Source organism: Rhinolophus sinicus, chromosome 16 (genome assembly GCF_057876585.1).
Source record: "Rhinolophus sinicus isolate RSI-liver-muscle chromosome 16, RSI-T2T, whole genome shotgun sequence".
Classification (NCBI taxonomy): domain Eukaryota; kingdom Metazoa; phylum Chordata; class Mammalia; order Chiroptera; family Rhinolophidae; genus Rhinolophus; species Rhinolophus sinicus.
The window spans coordinates 58,422,145-58,441,435 of NC_142516.1; the positions used below are offsets into that span (position 1 = coordinate 58,422,145).

A 19,291-nucleotide genomic window follows, 5' to 3' on the forward strand; every position below is an offset into this window, starting at 1 on the left:
CCTACTTTTGGTATTGTCTACTAAATCTCCCAGGGAAGTGTTTAGCTCCGATTATAAATATTAATTAGATTCCAATCAGAGTACTATTTAGAGGATCTGTGCTCCTTGGACAGAGACATTTCAGATAGACAGATGATAGATAGATGATAGATAGACAGGTATAGATAGACAAACAGACAGTGATAGATATCACATCCACATGCATAAATTGCTCAAGTTGCTAACAAACTAGATGATTTCATGCTGTAAAACAGACTCTACCCAACTACAAAATTATAGGTGAGTTAAACTGCTCTATAAATGGGCAGGGTAAAATCTTTGTAGCTCTAGCAGATATATAATTTCACTTTGTATGGATAGAATCAACATTCTTGGGTTTTGTTATAGACATCTTCCTTGTGAAGCACCTCATCAGCTGAACAAAAATATCTATAGAAACAGCACCTCTACACATGTAAAACAAAGATCCAAAGAAGCTGATACCCATTAAATAAGTTACTTCCTAAAATTCTGAAGGATAATTGAAGGCTGTAAACTGCTTAATATTATTCTGCATTGTGGGGAATGGAGTCTCTTATTAGAGAATCTGCCCTAGTCCTTGAACTCTGTGCTAACAAGTGTTAGGAATGCTCCAAACTTTCAATCAATGCCAGAGAGAAGGTGGAAGGCCTTTTCTCTTTTAAGCACAATGCCAGCAGCAGATGAAGGAGTGGCATTACTCACACCATACTAAGTCTTGCTAAGTTTACTTTTGTTGTAACTACTGTGTCTCATACTGGGAAGTGTTCTAAGTGTGGAATGTATGAAGCATGCATCACATCACTGTTTTTGTGACTGAGACATTCTTTTGAAAGCTGTCATCTGAAGTCCAACAATGTTCCTATTAAATTAGCCACAAGCTTTCTTTTAACGATAAATAAGAGGCTCCCTTTCCTTCTCTGTAAACACAATTCAACTGGGGAAGAAGCTCAGTCTCCTCAAGTTCTCCATAGCTTCACAGCCATTCTAAGATTCCTTAGGCAGTCTCGATAGAACAAAAGGCATATGCAGCTCATACATAAAGCAGTCAGAAAAGAAAGAAAATATAAGGTAGTTTGGATCTAACATGTATCACAAACACAAATACAATGAACTACTTTCATCATTTTACTTTTCAATATATTAGGCTTGAGGAAACACCCTGAGTATAGGTTGCTGCTGGCAGACGCTATTAATTAAGGAAATGAGGTGGCTGGAGATGGACAGAAAGACAAACAGGAAAGGCTCAGCAAAACATACAATGGTTGCTCTGCAGAGTTTCCCCCCATTTCTCTCTCAGTTCTCCCTATGTGCCCTCTTCTTCTCATTGATGACCCTACTCACTCCTACCCCAAGCCTCCATTCTAGATCTATTACTGCCAAGTTCTTGTCAACCAGTGCCCCAAATCAAGATGTGTAATTATGTCAGGCTAATAGCAACTGGTTAAACCTCTCACACATTTTGTTTTTAAATCATAGAAAAATCTTTAAAGCAAACAAAAATATTCTCAAGACCCAAAGGTAAAAACAAAACAAAACTCATTATTATTATTATTATTATTATTTTTACATTTTGGATAAGGAATGTTCTCAGATCAGACCACATAAGCAGTAATGATAGGGTTAATACAACCTAGTAGAGGCTTAATAAGAGTTCTGTGATTCTAATATGTTTTGAAAATCAGCATTTTGGCATTCAGAATGACTCTATTTTAAACTAAAATTGTCAGAAAGCATTAAGAAATTTTCAAAGTCTTAACTAAGCATTTCTTACAATGTTTGCGTTCATTTTATATTGCACTAGCACAAAGTATTACTTTCCATAAATATCATATTTTTAATTTCAGAGGGTTTTTTCTCTGCAGACATTTAAAACGCAAAACAAAACAAAACCAAAAAAAAAGCCTTCTGTTTTAGTTATCATCAGTATCAAATACTAATTTTACTGTATGTGATTAAGCAAAGGAGGTCTTTTTTTTTTTGCAGGTCATGTTGATGATAATTTGACAATAAGCTCTTTTTATTGACCAAGTTCAAGGTAGATAACTGCATTTGTATGCGACTCTTCTCAGCCAGCCTTATGCTGAACTTTGCAAGGGCTTCATAATAAAAAGCAGTCCTTGACTGAGATGCAAGCCTTCCATAATTATATGTCACAGTGCAATTCTTATTCAATGAGCTTGTGGTATTCCAAATTTAGGACAAAGCATGTAGGTTTATCAGTGAGTTGAGATTTACTCTTGTTCTCCTTTGAGTCCATAAATGGTTGTTCCAACTTTCAAATGGCCACTTAATTTATAACCCTTTATTTTAAGAGTAAGAAATAACATACAAATTTCTGACATGTTGACAAGAGAACTTGAGCAACTTTCTCCCAACATGAACTATTTCATCCAGAAGGCCTGTTTCCTATCCCTATGCTGCCTAGATATGGCTGTGTTAAAAAACAAACGCTGAGATGTATGCATATCTGCCCATGAGTCTACAAATGGAAAACCTGAATGATGTCTTTTAGAATGAAGGCTCAGGACCAAGAACACAAATACTTACTTGTCCCAGAAAAAAAAAAAGGCCAGATTTTGAAATATTCCAATGGAACCCCAAAATTAGAGTTTACCGTATTGAAAATAGTATCCTCTACTTGAAGATTATTAGCATAAATTCAATTTGGAATCAAACCTAAAATCCATATAGCTCATAATAACCTACTTGATAGAGGTATCGCAGATCAATAGGTGGCATTCTTTTATGAAAGACAACTTTTGCACTAGTTATGCTCAATATTTTTCCTCCATAATTAAAGTAGCTCAATAATTTCCCCCTTTTAAAATCCACCACTACCTTCAATAGCCATATAAATTATTATGGCTATTTAATTCTTCACTTCTGCTTGTAGGGCGTACTGTCACATTTGGTAAAGCGATTAATTTAGGTTGTACATTCTCACTGAACTTTTGGTGAAATATTGACACTTTTTATAAGTATAAAATTATTAGTAAAGGCTTCTAAGGCTAGATTTTTGCCTCAGGAAGATAGGGGGTAGGGAATGACACTAAATTTAAAGTCGTTTAAAGTCATTTCTTTGCCTCTAACATTTGTTAACTGCTGTAAAGGTTTCAGGTACCAAGAAATTTCGCCGGTAAAACTGAACATCGAATACCCATATTAGGAACTCCCAACTAAAACATGACGCTGAAACTACCACTAGAAGCGGATGTGGGAAATTTTCTGTTGTTCGCCTTGCCAGTGATATACGGTACAGGGGTTGGCCCTGGTTTGGTCCACCTGCCAGAGGAGTTTAAAGTTTCCGAGGCTCGGAAGAACACAATGACTTGGATCAAACAGCCTAAATGGAAAGAAGGATATTTCCGCTGCATCGAGGAAGCCATTCAACTCCTACTAAACTATCTTTTTTTTTTTTTATGCGTCCCTGCACGCGACTGACCTTCTCTATCACTGATTAGAGGTTATTTCTGACAGTCCAGGCTACTCCGAAAGCTTGGAGATTCATGGCTGGAAAATGAAACGACGCGGGAAGTGTGGCCACATCATTATATTGTGTCGCGTGGTAGCAGATGGGCAGTCGGTAAATTGCGCAGGGATGTGAACGCATAGTTTTGTGCGTTTATTCCTCCATAAAGCTAAAACAGACCTCTTTTTTTTTTCTTTTTTTTTTTTTTTTTTGCTCTGTACTACTTGCATTTCCCCCGTCTGCAATATCAATTAACTCAACTTTGCAGTGAGGTGGCCAAATAGAAAGAAGATGAAGTGGTCTCTATAATCTTAGTTAAGAGTCTGAGGAGTTACAGCGCCCAGGGAACTGCAGCTGCGACCCGCCGCGTCCTGTGCACATTGCAGGGTTGAAACCGCGCAGGCGGTTATGGAGCGGACAGTGCACTCGATCTGCCGAGGATAGAGACCGGGGCGGCGGAAGGGTTCTCTGATCTCGCAGCAGCCTTGGAGGCCGCCGCTGCCTCTCATCCATAGCGTTTTATTACCATTATCATCGTTCTTGAAAAGTCATGGAAGACGGGCCGCTGCCAGACCTCAGAGACATCGAGCTGAAGCTGGGACGCAAAGTACCTGAGAGCCTAGTGCGCTCGCTCCGTGGGGAGGAGTCGGTTCCCCTGGAAAAGGACAGGGACCCCTGCGGGGGGAGCGGCGGTGGTGGCGGAGGCTGCAGTAGCAGCAGCAGCAGCAGCAGCAGCAGCTGCAGCTTCCCTCCCTCCTCGTCGTCCTCCTCTTCGTCCTCCCCAACCTCTGGCTCCCCACGACGTAGCCACTCCAGCGCCCTGGAGAGGCTAGAAACCAAGCTTCACCTCCTCAGACAAGAGATGGTGAGTGTGGTGCGCCCGCTGTGGGAGTGGGGCCCCGGGCCGAAAGATGCGGCATCAGAAGATGGGGCCAGGGAGAAAGGGTGGCTGGGGCTGCAGATCTGACTGCTGTGCGCGTAGGAAATGAGGGGTAGAGGAGCGCGTATGGGGTGCGCTTCTGGAGGCAACCGCTGTGAGGCTTGTTTACCACGGACTTTGCTCGGTCAGGGTTTGCTAAGCCAGCAGAGTCTGCTCTGCTCTGTGTACTTTCTGATAGCGCGAACTGGGGGCTCCCACGTCTGACCATTCAGCTGCCAGCCCGCAGCCTCGCCTGCACTAGCCCGCGGAGGGTTTGCAGTTACTACACCCATCCGGGGCCTGCTAAGATCCCTTCACACTTTCGGTTCAAAAGGTGGCTCAGTCCACTGCAAAAATACTTCCTGGTTTGCCGAAAGGTGGCGCGGCGGGTCCCCGCAGCCTTCCTTCCTTGCTCACTCCCCTTCCACCACTACCGCCTCCGCCCCTTGGTTGCAGCTGTTCCAAGGCCACTGTTGAACTGATTCTCCACAGCTGGTTCTGAAAACAATGGCCCAGTCGTCCTTGAAGTTCTTACGAATAGATTGTTACACTGTTTTGATCCCAGAGAGCAGGTGATCCGCAGGCCTAGGGATTTGTTAATGACCACTTACCTTTCTCCCTCAGTCTTTGATCTGCAATTGTTTTCTGTGCTGTTTGTATATATTAGCCTAAGAATTGGACGATGGGACTACTAGTACAGGGTCAGAGAATACTCATTATTCTGGATGTATTTAGATGGAGGCACTTATTTACTTGCCATAAGCTCTTGCGCAAGTCATTTCGCCTCAGTGGACCAGTTTATTTGTACATGAATTGATTGGAGGAAATGATTCCTTCCTAAATCTTTTGAAGAAAGTGGCCACAAAGCAATAGTATTTTCTACCAGCTTAAAGAGGAGGAAAGTTGAAACAGGCCTTCAGTCACTCAGAGGATGGTGACAAGAATGTTCTACATAAATGACCCTGTCTACTAGGTGGGGCTTTGCCTTAAAAAGTAACCAAAGGTGTTTCCTAGCTCCTCTCTTTCTGCAGTTGGAACCCTTGGGAAGAAATAAATTCCACTGCATAAAGTAATCTTGGCAAATATATTAGTGCAAAAAGCCAGTCTTCAGAGATCATGTCCTGTGTTCAGAATTTTCACCATACTATCCACACACAGATTCTAGGATAGCCCTCTAAAAACCTCTCTCAAGATCTTTAAAGACAGTCTATAATTTTTATGTCTCAAGTATTCATTTTCTTCCTACTTGGAATGCCCAGGTGTGTGTGTGTGTGTGTGTGTGTGTGTGTGTGTGTGTGTGTGTACATTATATATGGGCATTTGTGTATATATATTCATACATCATGTGTAATGCAAATGATTTTATATGTATGTTTCTCTGTCTAAATACATACACAGGTTATAAATACTAGTTATTCAGCAAGTATTATTAAGTCTTTACTATACCTGGTAACTAACTGGGTGCCGAAAATACAAAATGAAAAAGTCAAGGAGCTTGTCTATTTAGGGTTCTTGAATTTCGTGCACTCATTTGCCATTTATTATTTGTAGTATATCAAGCCACATATGTTCTAGAACTCTGTAGGGGAAAAAAAATCTGGTTATTATCAACTAAAGACACTGTTGGGGAGGAAAACTTTTGCTTCTTCTCTTCTTAGTTCCTTGGCTAGTCTAACGAGTACACTGACGTAAGACAGATTAACAGGAGAAAATCAAATTTAATTTTGTACGTACTGTAGTCCCATTAAAATATGAGACACAAGGGCAAGTCGGGTAATTGTGACTTACACGCCATCCTAAGAAACAGAATGGGATAAGGACCTGGGGCTTCCAAGGGGAGAAGCGTAATTCATAGGACAGTAAGAAAAGCAGATGTTTGGGCATTAGATGTTTGCCCTGCTATATAGATAGGTCATTCAGATAAAAGATATTTCTGGTAATAGCTTTTTCTCTGAACCAGATCAACTGTTTAAATTCTTTTAGGTAGTTATGGGAGACATAAAAGTTTTTCTGGAGCCTGCTGGGTCTTGATTGTTTCAGCTCAAAATAATCCACCTGCCAAAGTGGCATATATTGGTGTTACATATTCTGTCCCCTTCAACACTTTCTATACCTAGTTTTCTTAAGGAAAGTGCCATAGAGTTAATAAAAATGTTCCCCCAAACCAGATTTTGCTATGTATAATTATTATTGTATATTAATAGATTTTTTAAAAGCATATAGAAACAGTAATAGCAGAGGCAGATTGCTAAATTGACCATTATAATTTCTATGTGAAGTATCTATATCCATGAATTTAGGAGCATTTATGCCAGTACAGATGTTAAGTGTTTAACTTTGTACTCTAATAAAAGTTTCCATTGAGAAAATGATAACATTGGCTATGGAAGTTTAGAAAGAAGGGATTGAAAACAGGTATAGTCCCTTGTCAATGAGACAGTTTTCCCTCATTTTACATGATGCTTGTGGGTACTAAAAATCCCAGCTTCAGCATAATTGCAAAGCAACAGATTTGCTTTTGTGTACACGTGGCAGTTTTGTTATAAACACTGAACAGATGCAGTTCTGCAGTTCTTCCTATCCCCTACCATTTCTATGTAGAAAAGTTGAGCTATGAGCTCTTAATCATGACTTTGATGTCCTTTTGAACCCTCTACATGGAATTAACCTTCTTGGTATTATGCATGACCACACATTTCATGCTCATTATTTTGAGTGGTTCACAGATTTTTTTCCTCTGGATAGTCTGGACTTATCAAATTCTGGTCCTGCCCTCAGAACTCCTTCCTAAGAAACACGTTAGCCATGAACAAGCCTTTCTAGAGACTCCCAGGTATTAAGCCTTCCATTTTTTCCTGTTAGAATGGATAGTAGACCATTGACACAATACAGCACAGGCTTTCAGGAAAGAAAGCGCAATGCTTAAAGTTCTTGACATACATATGATTTTATCATTGTTTCTCTTATCTCCTTTTATGCTTTTATAAATAGTTTCCATAACTCTTATCTGTAAATGTTATAATCAATGATCTCAGAGGTCTGTGCAATGCAGTTGTAATGGAAACAAGTTGAAAGAGATTGAAGAGGGGGGACAAGCTGTTTCTGTGGTCAAATTTCTTAATGTTGAAACCCTTAACAGCACTATACACAATAAAGGGTATAGGATGGAAAATATTGGAACAGAAAATTTTCAGAAATATATTTGGTACAATAGGCCAATTCAAGGTAACTATCAGGACATTTTGAGGATGTTTTAGATATACGGAAATCTGACAATACAATAGGCACATGAAGAGACACACAAAGGAAATTTATAAGGAAATTGGGAATAGATTTCAGACCTCTTGTATAAAGTCTGCCCAATAATATGTGTTCACTACTTTTCAGTTCACAAAGTGTTTTAATATCTGCCACGTCATTTGAGCCTACGGCATCCTGGGAAAGAGGAACTATTTTCATCCATATTTTACAAATGTGATTGCTGTAGCTTAGAGATGGTTGAGAAAGCAGGCCAAGGTCACAAAGCTCATTATTGAACAGAATCACAACTTGCAGTCATATCATCTCACTCTACATGCTGTGCTTTTTCACCCATTCCAGTCTGCATCCCAACAATTTCCCTTCAAATTGTAGTTTTTATGAATCTGTGATAGCTTAGCACCCCCTCGAGTACTAAGGGACCAACAAAAACAATCCCTCACGATGCATGTCAAGGTTGTTTGAGATATGGCTTCATTCAATAATCAACAAACCTTTATAAAGTGCCTACTGTGTACCAGTCCTGCCTCAAGACCTCGGGAATACAGAATAAAATGCCTACTTTAGAAAGTCAGTCTTCAGAGATCCTGTCCTATATTTGGATTGTTCATCCCACTGTGCATACAAAGAATCCTTTTGCAAAATTATCTTAAGAATGGGACTTTAAGCATTACTTATCAAATAGTTTTACTCTAAGTTTTAGAATATTTCATGATATCCAAAATACTTTTCCAATAACTGTAAATAATCTCTGTCAAAACCTGTGTGTTACCTATGAGTGATATATTTTATATCGCACTTTTACAAGATGTTCAAAGTGTTTTAGTGCTATCTTAATATGTCTATAGCATCCCTCTAGTTTGAGAGTGAAAGTTGTTTTCATCAATTTACTGTGGAAGAAATTTGAAATATAAAGATTATAAAAGCAATCCCTAAAGAACAATAACTTGGAATTAGAAGGAGTCTGATGCACCCTCCCACGTCTGTCTTCCTACATAATTACTGGTCATGAATTTAAAATATAGTTTGAAGTGAAGTATATACTACCTGCTGATGCCATCTTCTGGATCTTAGTGAATTCTTTATTATTTGGGGATGGTTAATGCGGTGCTATTATGGACACTAATCTGAAAAGATTGTGTCCTGATTTCCATATTGTGAGCAATTATTTGCATAGCAGCTATATAATAGTGAGGTATAAACAATCTCAAGCTAGTTAGTTATCTTTTCTTACTATTAAAACATTTAAATACCTCACCCAACCCCTCAACTCTTGCTTTAATAAAGTTTTCTGGGCAATACCCAGGACTAGACACAAACACACATACATACAGACACATACATGATACTAGAACATAAATCAAAATGTCAAAATTTTTGAGAATGTTGTATTTATACTTTGTTATTATGGATACTTTTCATGTGTTTACCCCTGCGTTAAATGACTTATTTTGTAATAAAAAGAAAAAAAAATAAAATTTATTGGGGTGACAGTTAGTAAAGTTACACAGATTTCAGGTGTACAATTCTGTAATACATCATCTATATCTCACATGTGTTAACCACCCAGAGTCAGTTCTCCTTCCATCACTATATACCCTCAAAAATAGATAATAATTTCATTAAATTAACTTCACAGTTGCTTCAGACATACTTCAAATAGTCTAGAAGACTTCTATCATTTGTTCTATCATTTAGTTATTTTTAAGTTGGACAAAATTTTAAGGAAAACCCTTAGGTACATAATTGAGAAGCTGTAAAGTGGAAGGCACCTTCCTTGATGAGTTCACAAGACAGCTGAAAAGATAAAATGGAAATATAAAAAGATAAAATGGGAACTGGCCAGGGAAAGATTACAAACCAACACGTCAGCAGATGCATGATGCCACAGCAGAGATCAGACATAAGTGTTGAGACTAACAAATAAAGATGAGGAGATTTCTCATAGCAAATGTGCCTTGTACAAAGAATTAAAAGTGCTGATAACTGTAAATTAAGAGCTTAATATTAGGGAGAAAGACATCAAGGAGATGAGGAAATGTGATTCCTAACAGTGGCTTCTTCTGTCATTTTGCATACAGATGTCATTACACTTCCTTAATCTAATAAGCAAATCTTGTTGAAACATGTTGCCTTACACAGTGGCTCAAAATTGACAGCACTGCAGACAAAGGCCGTAATCTTACTTCACTAGAAACATATAAGGCAGAATTTAGAGGATTTATACATACCTTGAAAACAGTGATATTTTTAAAAAAACCAATGAGCCCTGCTATGTCCCTAAGAATGTACGTTGAGTGATTGGTACACACACGAGGAACATATTCTGACAAAAAATAATTACCTCCCATTTTATTCAAGTTGCATAACCATACTGCCCTGATCTTGAGAGACAACATTTCCTGAGAATTTTAAAACCGGTTATGTTCATTTCCGTGATAGCATAAGAATACATATTTCACCTTCCATTTTGTAGTGATGAGTCATAATTAAAAGACGTTTTCAAATACTGAGACTTTAGTTTTTTAAGGTACTACTTGTGAAACTGGAATTTTTAGCTAGAAATCTCTGGGGGGTCCCCAAGAATTTGTTATTTATTTCTTTTCTTTGTAGGACATTCTTTTTTGTTCTTCTTAAAAGGTGGTTCATTCAATACTCAAGTGGTGGACCTCTGAGTTTGGAGGACCCTTCACAAGCTTTGGAATCAGATAAGCTGGGATTCCAGTCATGTCTATAGCAAATCAGGATACAACCAACAGGGTCAGCAGGCTGCCAAGGCCCCACACCCTATCCCTGTGTAGACTTTTGTCCCATCTTCCCTAGTGGGAGGGCCTGTCCAGCTGTCACTGGCCCTCATCCTACTCTTGACTCTTTCACTCACCAGTATATGGCACTGAGCAAATTATATAACCACTTTAGGACTCAGCTTTCTTGTTCACAGAAGGATAAAAGCATCTCTATAAAGGCATTGAGAGAACTCAATGAAATAATATAAGAAAATCAAATATTACATAGGCCTTTGAAAACAGTGAGGATGCTGACAGTTAAAAGGTATTATATCATTTACATGGCTGTTCTTTTGATTTTACACAAGTAGCCCTAGAAGGGCAGTGTGGCTTTGTGATTGATCCAAAGTGTAGGCACCTTTTCTACCAGACTGACTAGCATAGCACCTCCCATGTCATCAGATCTTCCACAGACCACATTTCTATACAAAAGCAAAAAGGAAATATGTGCAGCCAGGTCAATTCCCACATGGGCCAGTGAGCTGTGCCCTCCACAACTAGATTAAAAACAATGACTTGACTTGGAGCTGATGGGTCCTGGAAAAACACACTGTTCCCCAATCTTCCCCAATTTAAAAAAAATAAAATAAAAATAAAATTAAATAAATAAATAAATAAATAAATAAATAAAATAAAATAAAGAACCTAATTTCCAGGAGCCTCAGTAGTCTGAGACTGGTATTTGGTTGCTTACTGTGAGACCTTTCTATGTGTAAAACTCTCACTTTAGTTCCCTGAGAGATTCTGTTCAGGATAAAGCGTTAAACATCTTGCATTTATCTCATTAAAACCTTATAATAACCTTCACTAAACATAATTTTCACAACTATTTTATAGACAAAGCTTTGAGCTTTATTGTTAATGCTCATGACTACCAACACAGTCAGAGGATAAGCTAGGTTGGGGTCAGAATCTGAGCTTTTCACCATGACTGTGGTGTTACGTCTCATGCGTTAGAGGACCGTGATGTTCATGTTGACACCCAGGATTACATGTATATACCTGTTCTTCTTCCAGAATTTCAAAATACTAAACATGTTAAATGATATGCTTATTTTCCATAAGCCCTCCCAGGAAGAACAATAACAAAAGACATGTCTCTGTCGTAGGAACACTCAAGAGTTGGTTGCACATGTTCAGGTTGCCTGGTTCTCAGCAATCATACCCTTTTTCTGCCACTATCAGCAAGATCTCCATAAATACTTCTTCCCACTTCAAAAGAGCTGCTAGTGAAGAATTCCCTGCCCTAACCAGTTCAAGGCTTAGAGCTTCGTAGTGAAGTTCAATTGTGTTTATGACGTAGAGTTTTAAAAGCCTACCATTCGTAACATTTTAGTTCCCTGAGAGATTCTGTTCAGGATAAAGCGTGAATCTTAGATAAATCACGAGAAAGAACTGGAAAGCTGACACCTGGCATGATTTCTCAAATGCATACTTGACCCAAACTGTGCTCAATGTAAACTATGTTTATAGAATTCACAAGGAAAATAGGTTATATTTTCAAACATACATTTCAAAAGTCTCAGTCTGAGACTTCAAAATAAAATGTAATAATTCATCTTTCTAAAGCAGTGCTTGATGTTTACATGTAGCTATCATTATGTTCATTTTATAGATAAGGAAACTATGGCTTACAGGGGTTAACTTACTAAGTCACTACAAGTGGTTTCCCAGCCATTTATTCAAATAAGAACAACTATGAGCCTGGCTATGTGCTGCATCCAAATTAGTCCCAAATCACACTATATCTAAGTACCAGGAAGTGTGGTCATTTATTGTGAACATTTTCACAGCAATTTCATAATGGATCTTTTGGTATTCCTTTAAAAGCATTATTTCTTTTTTAAAATTAAATCTATGCTTTCTCATTATAAAACTTCCAGAAATAATAGACGTATTATAAAAAGAAAAAAAGTCTCCCTTCACCTCCCCCAAGTTACTCTATATCCCAAAGGAAACCACTGCTGAGAGTTTGGTCTCTTTTTATGGCTCTGCCTGCGTGTATATGCACACAAACACTTACACAATTTTGGTTTGTTTAGATTTCATTTTCCTTATTTTACATAATAACATTTTATTATGTTATCTGACATTTACTGGATGATTACAATATGTCAGTTAGTACTGTAAACAGTAGTATGTCATTTCATCCTCACTCCTCACCCACTATGGGGTGTTAGGTAATATAAACAGATTCCTGCTAGAGCTTAAGAAATGTTTACCTAGTAAATTTTAATCTTATTTGTCACTTCTCTTATATGAACCTCAACTATCATCTGATTAAAATAGAGTAATTATGTCACTTTTTGTAATAAGCGATTCTCCAAGTATTTAATAGTTCTTTTAGAAAGTAAATTCCATCCACAGATTTCTGACTTCATCAGAATACTTCATTCTACAACTGAGTAAAAAATCTTCAAATTGGAATGTACATCTTCTTAATCATATACTGTTTTAATATAAACTTGTTGAGTTTGCAGGTGATAATATTCATAAAACCTTTACAGTTGGACCCAAAGGCTAACATGGCACAAGGTAATCCATGCCACACGGAAAAGGCAAAATGGCCACCCAAGAATTTAGTGTGCCTTCTGTCATTGTGATTCAAAAACATCTGAAATTTGTTCAGACTTTGGAATGCTCATTATGAAAACAACAACATTCTGTTTCTAGAGGTCAGACATAATCAGAACATTTTATTCTTCCACTGGAGAAATACTTAATATCCTTCAAATTGGCTCGTACAAGAAATTGATATATAAAACTATAACCGTATTACTGACTAATAAGCCCTGTCTGTAAAGGCCTAGGTCATGGAAAGCTAGAAGACTGGCGAAGCGAGGAATCAGGGCAAGAGTAAGACAGGAATTGGATTGTGTCTCGGTTGGGTCTGCCAGCATGTCCAGTGCAGTCAAGCCTATGTTCTGAATGACATATCTTATTCTTCAAGATGTTAATCCCATCAATCAGGAGCCTGGCATATCTGGACTGTCTGTAGGAATGAGTTTTCAGTTTTGGCCTCTGGTGTCTTAGGATCGGTTTCAGATTTTCAGATGATGATCATTTCCCTCATTTCTAAGTTCTAGGGGACACATCACAGTCACATGCATGCCCCTTCCCCCCCACTATCACATTGCTTTTGTAGAATAATTTTTCTTTTAAAAAAAAAAAATTTGATGAATAATATAGCTTTTTTTATGTTAACTGAAACATGATCAGGATTATTGGTTTGTAATTTTAAAATTATGGAATTTTCTTTTTTTTCCCCTGCATTTTAAATTAGGACACTTGAAATGAGCCAGATTTAAGTCTTAAACTTTCCATATATTTAGTGAGCAGGATAAAATTCTTGCTATATTAATACGCTCCTCAGTAAACTCATAAAAAGGTTTTAACACCAATATTCCATATGGTGAGATATGTCTATTACAATTCAGTAACTGCTAGCCCAGGATATTATTCTAAATTTCCCTGATTTTTTTTTTTGTTTTGTTTTGTTTTTTGCGAAGACATTTAACTAGACACTTGTCTACATTGATTTGTTGTTTTGATGCCAACCAAACAAAGCTTGATACCAAAATTGGGAAGAAAAGTCTCTCCTCGTGGTGATAAAGGCCAACTTTTAAGGCTGCTCAATTCAGAGAACCACCTTTAGTTCCTTCACTGACAATATAATCATAGCTACTACTGGCTTTTTATTGATGTAAAGTTAATTTTGTTTCCAGGTTTTTTCTTAATTTCATAAAATTATTATTATTAAAATGATACAATTACTAAAACATGCAAATGGTATAAAGGGATCTAACGTGGAAAATAAAAGTTCCCCACATCGCTTTTCCCAATTTCCATTCCTTAGAGACAACTACGAAGGATATGATTTTACACATCCTGCTAGACATTTTCTGAACATGTGAAAGCATAGCTGTAGTTTCTTACATAACTTTTGTTATAATTATAGACATATATTTGTGAATGTATGTGCATGCATAATTTTCTAATTGAGACACTTAGGAGTTTATGTTGTATGTTGCAGCTGTTTTTCCAGATTCAGCAAATACTCTGGTATTGATTATATATACAGTGCTTCGAAGCACAACTTACAGTGCTGCCACTTTGGAGATATGACTGGCAAAGGACAGCAGTCACAGAGAGTCACTTCATTTGTATAAAAATACTGCAGTGGATGAGGCAAAAGGACAGAGTCAATAATGTCTAAAAATAGAAAAGAGCATCACAGACCCTAGGGTAGGAAGAAATTGTAGAGGTCATCTAGAGCAATTCCCCACTGGTCTCCTGGTCAGTTGGTCATCCATTTTTTGCTTGAACTTCTTCAGTGATAGGGATTTCACTGCCTCCCAAGACAGAATGCTCCATTTCCAGAAACCACTATTCATTACATTTGTTAATTGGCAATTGCAGTTATTCCTCAAAAGACAAACTCTATAATCATTCACTATGGGGAAAAAATGTTCCAGTGTGTGTATGTACGAGCCATAACTTAAGCTGGAAGCACTATCAGGTGTAAAATATAATAAAAACTCAATGAATTCCCCCTAGATTTATACGTATATGACTAAAATGAAAGACTTTCTTGCCTTTCTTGCAAAATGAGAAAAGAATGGCAATGCCATGTATTGGCAAGGATGGAGAGAAATGAGCCCTCTCCCACACTGCTGCTAGAAGGCACCTGTAGAGGTCAACTTGACACTACATTAAAAAAAGAAAACAAAAAGGATACCATCTGGCATAGCAATTATGATGCCAGTAATACTTAGGATAAATATAAAAATGTATCCTAATGAAAAATCAATGAATTTGTACAAAAATATCATTCAGGTGTGTACTTTTAGTATTATGTATGAATGAAAAATTGAAATACTCTGAATGACCCATAATAGTAGGTAGGTTATTTATGTGCATATGATAGAAAATTTTGTAGCTATTAAAATTATGTCATAAACTTATTTATGGAAGAAACAAAATAGTTTGAGATATAACATGCTCAGAACAAAGGGCTAGAAATAAAATATCCTATGTCAATAGTGGTATCTATTGGATGGTAGGGTTATGGGTGATAATTCTGTTTGTTTTGTTTTCCTGTCAAGCTCTTTTATTTTATCCCAGTTCTCTGCACTAAGTATATATTGCATTTCGATTTAAAAAATACATTTTTTAAATAAAAAAATATGTGCTTTAGAATAAGGTAGAGCTAAATTCAAGGAATTATAGACCTGCCTTTCATCAGCTAAGTATCTTTAAGCACATAATGAGTTTAATATATGTAAAATAGCTGGAATTCTGCCTGCTAAATAGTAAGTGCTCATTAAGCATTAGTTTTTTTGTCCTTCCCATTTGATTAATGGCTTAACTCTTTGACAGTTACAGGAAAAGATGAGGCTAGAAGCGTTCTTACTATTCATCTTTATATTTCTTCCTTTTATTCCATTTCATAGAAGACGGGGCATGGCTACATAAAAAATAACTTCTTGTCCTGCACATACTGTGTCTGAGGAGGTAAATTTGGCATTGAGCATCCTACTCAGAAGCAACACCTGTAATGCTTAGTGCCCAAGTAAGAACTGGCCACTTCAACTCTGGGATGTCCTCTCTGTAGAATAAGATGAATTGAACACCAACTGACCGTTCAGGACTTTAGTCATAATAGCTGATGCTAATCATGGACAAATTCACTGTAAGGCAATGAAGTTGACGACTACTCACTGAAATATTTACAGTGTTTCACAGTCTCTTCATATGAGCCTTATGCTTCTTGATGCTTCTTGCCAGAAATAGGTGAGTAGGAAATATTAAGACTCGGATAGATGTTCATATATGTTTTTAGAAAGAAAATCAGTCACTGTTCAGAATGCAGAAAAGGATAAGAAAAAATCAAATACAGACAAAGCACTTTTTTAGGATTTCATGGGCAAGAATCTGAAACCATTCTATCTTACAAGGTGATGATAAAACTGTATTGTGAAGAAATAATACACAAGAAGCTCCCAAGTATAACTTAATGTAATCACCAAGACTAGTCATTTTAGTCACACTATGAAACATAATTATTTAATGGAAGACTAATATTGTTTATTGAAAAAAGCACTTCTTCAGTAAAAGCACAATATTTAAAATACATTTATAAGTCCCTGGGGCTGAGTATTTCCACAGAGTGAAAGTCTGACAAATTTCTATATGTATATGACTTTATATGTCACTTTCCTCCTGTGCCAAGTTTTAGGCTATATATTTCAACTTGGTGAACAGTACTGCTCACTCTCTTTTCCTCCCTGTCTACAATCACCTTGTGGGCAGAGGCTTGTATTTCCCTAATGCCCAGACAGTTAGTTAGGAACTCAGCATTTAATGTCTAAAGTATAGCCTAGTCCTGCTTCTAATTTTTGTGTTTGCAATGTATTACCAACATTTTCTTTTTGTAATGCAGAACACAAATCCCTCCTCCGCCTACCATCAGACAAGACCAGTTACCTGGAACTTAAGTTCTTGGTTAAAGAAAAACTAAAACATCTTTCTAATATCTGTCACTGTGCCATTTGACTAACGGAGGGAGGGAGGGGGAGAAAGAGGGAGGGAGAGAAGAAAGGAGGGAACTTTCCTACCTTCCTTGAAGTGATATAGCAGAATTTCTTCCTGGTTGTAGGACCTATTCTATCCTCAGATATCATCAGTCTCAGGAACCACAGTTCTCAGGAGTACTGGAAGAACGTAGAAATGAAAGAGTTACTTTTCTTCTCCAATAAGTGCATAAAGAAAGTACACATTGTAGTGTCTGCCATCCTCTTTTCCTACTCTGGAATGAGGTTTTGAAGTTTCAAAGTGAAAAGAAAGAACTTAAAAGACAAAAAAAAAAAAATATTTATATTACTGTATAATATGCATATTGCTACATAGTACAGTCTGTGTGGTTTTGGTTGAATACAAATAATCATTTATTTCAGCAGCCTAATTTAGTACCTGGGTAGCATTAATCATTAGGGCGTTAGTTCTCTGACTATTCTTGGCACAGTGCTCAACACGGACTTGGGGACGTATGAGGACAGTGTGACGTGAGCACATTGTATCTGAGGTGTTTGAGGGAGTTTAGCAAAGTTGCAGTGAGCATCTCTTTATCAGTGTCCAGGTGGGGAAGCTCGATGGACAGAATGAAAAAGCCAGGTTTCCTGAGTGTTCCTTATAAGATTCTAGAATTTGAAGGAGTTTCAAGGAATCAACCCATTTTTCTGTTTTTAATTGGGACCTAGATTCAAAAGATGAAAAATGGCCACAAATACCCTGGTACTGGCTGCTAAACCAGCAACTGCATGGGCTTTCTCTGGACTATTTTGTCCCTATGTGAATGTTTTAAATTATCACTTCCCCAAAGCATTAGATTTACCACCTTCCAAGAAGCTACACTAATAGGCTTTTGCTACTTTTATTCATCCTATTTCTTATTTATATCATCCACAGGAGTTCCAAATATGTGGCAGGCATTTTAAAATACCTTTTATTTTAAAATGTTAAACACTACATAAAACCTACAAAAATAGTACCAAAAATCACTTTGCACCACTTACCAGACCCCCCCATGTTAACATTTTACATTTACCTCCTCATTCTCTCTCCTCTTCCCTTCCTCTGTCTCTGTCACTGCCTGCTTCTCTCTCTCTCTACACACACACATACACTTTTCCTTAAACATTCTTCAACTTAAAAGTGGCACATATGGCGTTACTTTACCTCTAAGTACTTTAGTGAGCATTGCTCATAAACGAGAACAGTTATGGGTCCTAAACGCTGCCCTTCCTCGCTCCTGTATATACTGCAGCGAGTATATACATAATTAATGACTTAAGTCACTTTTTCCTGCAGAGTTCAGACCTGTCCCAAGAATATCTTTCAACAGAGCACCACAAGTGGCCACCTCACCTCAATCAGAAACCTAGCCGAACCCAGCATCAGTTAGATAATAGAAGACGGTCTAAGTGAAGCATAGTAGGGGCAATCAGAAAAACATGCCCTCAATTTCTCATCTTCCTGTTGACTTAAAGCCAGAAAGACACAAAATCATCTTTTCAGCCGGAGCCTGTGATCCATAAGAAAATATAAAATAGTAACTGGAAGGTTTTGGACTACAGGTGGTAGTCGGTAAATATATTTTGAATGCTGGATACAGTAACACTATTGCCTTCTACTGGATGGGAACAAAGATTTGAAGATCCAGTTTTGTTAAGAGAGGGAAAAGAGAGAAAAGGACACAGGAAAAGGAAATAATTTTTTGAGCATTTCTGTCTAAGAAAATTTTGCACTATACTCCAGTTTACAAAGTATTTTTACATATGCTATCTTCTCTCCTCTAAGGTTATAATGATTAGACAATGAAAATAACATTTGCTACATATGTTTCAGTATAATGTTGATAGCATATGTTTGCAAGAATATAATATTTGCCCAATAAATGTAACTATTAATAATAGCCTTTTACCTGATACTATAGTTACTTGGCCAAGGAAGTAATGAATGATGTTATACTATCACTATCATCAGGTGCTATATTAAATTTAGTTTTTAAAACTCAAACTCCTTTTGAGAATAATATTTCATAGTAAAATCCATATGTTGAATTAACTCTTGAAAAATATCCACTTGTTTTTCATTAATCTGGCTACGCTTAGAGTTTTCCAGAAACTGGCTCTGACCACCCCGATGAAATGAAATAGAATTTTCACTTTTATATTCTACTCCTTAACTTTGAGTTTACTGCTTCATTTTTAAAAATATTTTTTGTGTGTTTGCTTTGTAATGTAATACTTTTTCCAATTATTCCTTATTTGGAAATGC

The 19,291-nt window shown here is 37.2% G+C and overlaps 1 protein-coding gene across 1 annotated transcript in view; it reads left to right on the forward strand.

Moving 5' to 3' along the window:
• The first annotated feature begins 3,257 nt into the window (after positions 1-3,257).
• LURAP1L (leucine rich adaptor protein 1 like) overlaps positions 3,258-19,291 on the forward strand; it is a 42,566-nt gene continuing 26,532 nt past the window's right edge. Inside the window, exon 1 of the mRNA XM_019716852.3 lies at positions 3,258-4,355. Within this exon, the coding sequence (XP_019572411.3) occupies positions 4,041-4,355 (315 nt within the window). The 5' untranslated portion in view covers positions 3,258-4,040. The remainder of the gene's footprint in view (positions 4,356-19,291) is intronic.